The following is a 1,314-nucleotide window of genomic DNA, read 5'->3' as shown; positions in this document are numbered from 1 at the left end:
GTTAGGTTAATTGATGACTCTAAAATTGTCCCTAGGTGTGAGTGACAGTGTGAATGGTTGTTTGTCTCGTTTGTCTCTATGTGGCCCTGTGATGGACTTGCGACCTGTCCAGGGTGTCCCCCGCCTCTCGCACAGTGACTGCTGGGGATAGGCACCAGCTACCCGCGACCCGGAATGGAGAAGCGGTTAAAGAAAATGGATGAATGGATGGAGTTTCTTTTTAATATGAGTCTGCGTTCTGGGTTCGCCTCCGTCTCCACCCATCATGACAGGAAACAAAAATTTACCTGTTGAAAAAAATTAACGGGAGATATACATGTGATTTAGGTCATTGTTTCTGTTTCACAGCACACTTAATCTAACCATATGTTTAGGCGTATAATTTGCATGTTTCATTTCAAAGGTGCATGACAAGATACAAAAATAATTGACAGAATAGTATTAGGGGCACTCTAAAAGTCATGATTATGTGTGTCTTATTGAACAGTTTTCCACATGTCAGTCTGTAAAGTTTGATGGAAAATATGATCTTGTTTAGTTGCTTGTTCTGCTGCATGTCTGATTTTTATGTTTTCTGTGTTTTAGATTTCTTCAATGGAGAAAAACCTTAAGAACATTGAAGAGGAGAACAAACAGATAGAAAAGAGGAATGAAGCTTTGTTCCTGGAGCTCTCCGGTTTGAGTCAGGCTTTGATCCGCAGCTTGGCCAACATCCGTCTGCCCACCATGGTGAGTAGATCATTTGGGTTTTATGATAAAGATGCAATGCTCCCAGCTCCTGTGATTCTTTTCTTTTGTTTGGGTGGTTGGTTTTTAATAACGACAAACATTTTGATATTTGTCAAACACTATTTCCCAGAAATTAGAAATTTCATATTTCTCATAATTTATTATGCAATTACAAAATAAAACATGTTGATGTAAGATATTTCTAGAAGCACTCAAAGAGGCCATAGGGTCAATAGAAAATAGTCCAATCAGAAACGTGATCCGGATCACCACCAAAGTTTAACCAGTTGTTTCTTGTGACAACCCCAACATTTCCTGAAAATGTCCTTGTAATCTTTTTATTAGTTCTGTTTATTCTGTTAATCTGTTTATTAGTTTTCAAGTACAGGTGCTGGTCATAAAATTAGAATATCATGAAAAAGTAGATTGATTTCAGTAATTCCATTTTAAAAGTGAAACTTGTATATTATATTCATACATTACATACAAACTCATATATTTCAAATGTTTATTTCGTTTAATTTTGATGATTACAAATGACAACAAATGAAAATCTCAAATTCATCATATCAGAAAATTAGAATC

General features: G+C 36.0%; 1 protein-coding gene across 4 annotated transcripts in view; it reads left to right on the top strand.

Moving 5' to 3' along the window:
* Positions 1-1,314, top strand: part of LOC108232093 (myelin transcription factor 1-like) — a 44,436-nt gene that overhangs the window by 40,722 nt on the left and 2,400 nt on the right. For all 4 annotated transcript variants that reach the window (XM_017409673.3, XM_017409670.3, XM_017409671.3 and 1 more), the window contains exon 22: positions 586-729. In XM_017409673.3, coding sequence (XP_017265162.1) covers positions 586-729 — 144 coding nt within the window. The remainder of the gene's footprint in view (positions 1-585; positions 730-1,314) is intronic.

Source organism: Kryptolebias marmoratus, linkage group LG8 (genome assembly GCF_001649575.2).
Source record: "Kryptolebias marmoratus isolate JLee-2015 linkage group LG8, ASM164957v2, whole genome shotgun sequence".
NCBI lineage: Eukaryota > Metazoa > Chordata > Actinopteri > Cyprinodontiformes > Rivulidae > Kryptolebias > Kryptolebias marmoratus.
This window is presented reverse-complemented; position numbering and strand designations above follow the sequence as displayed.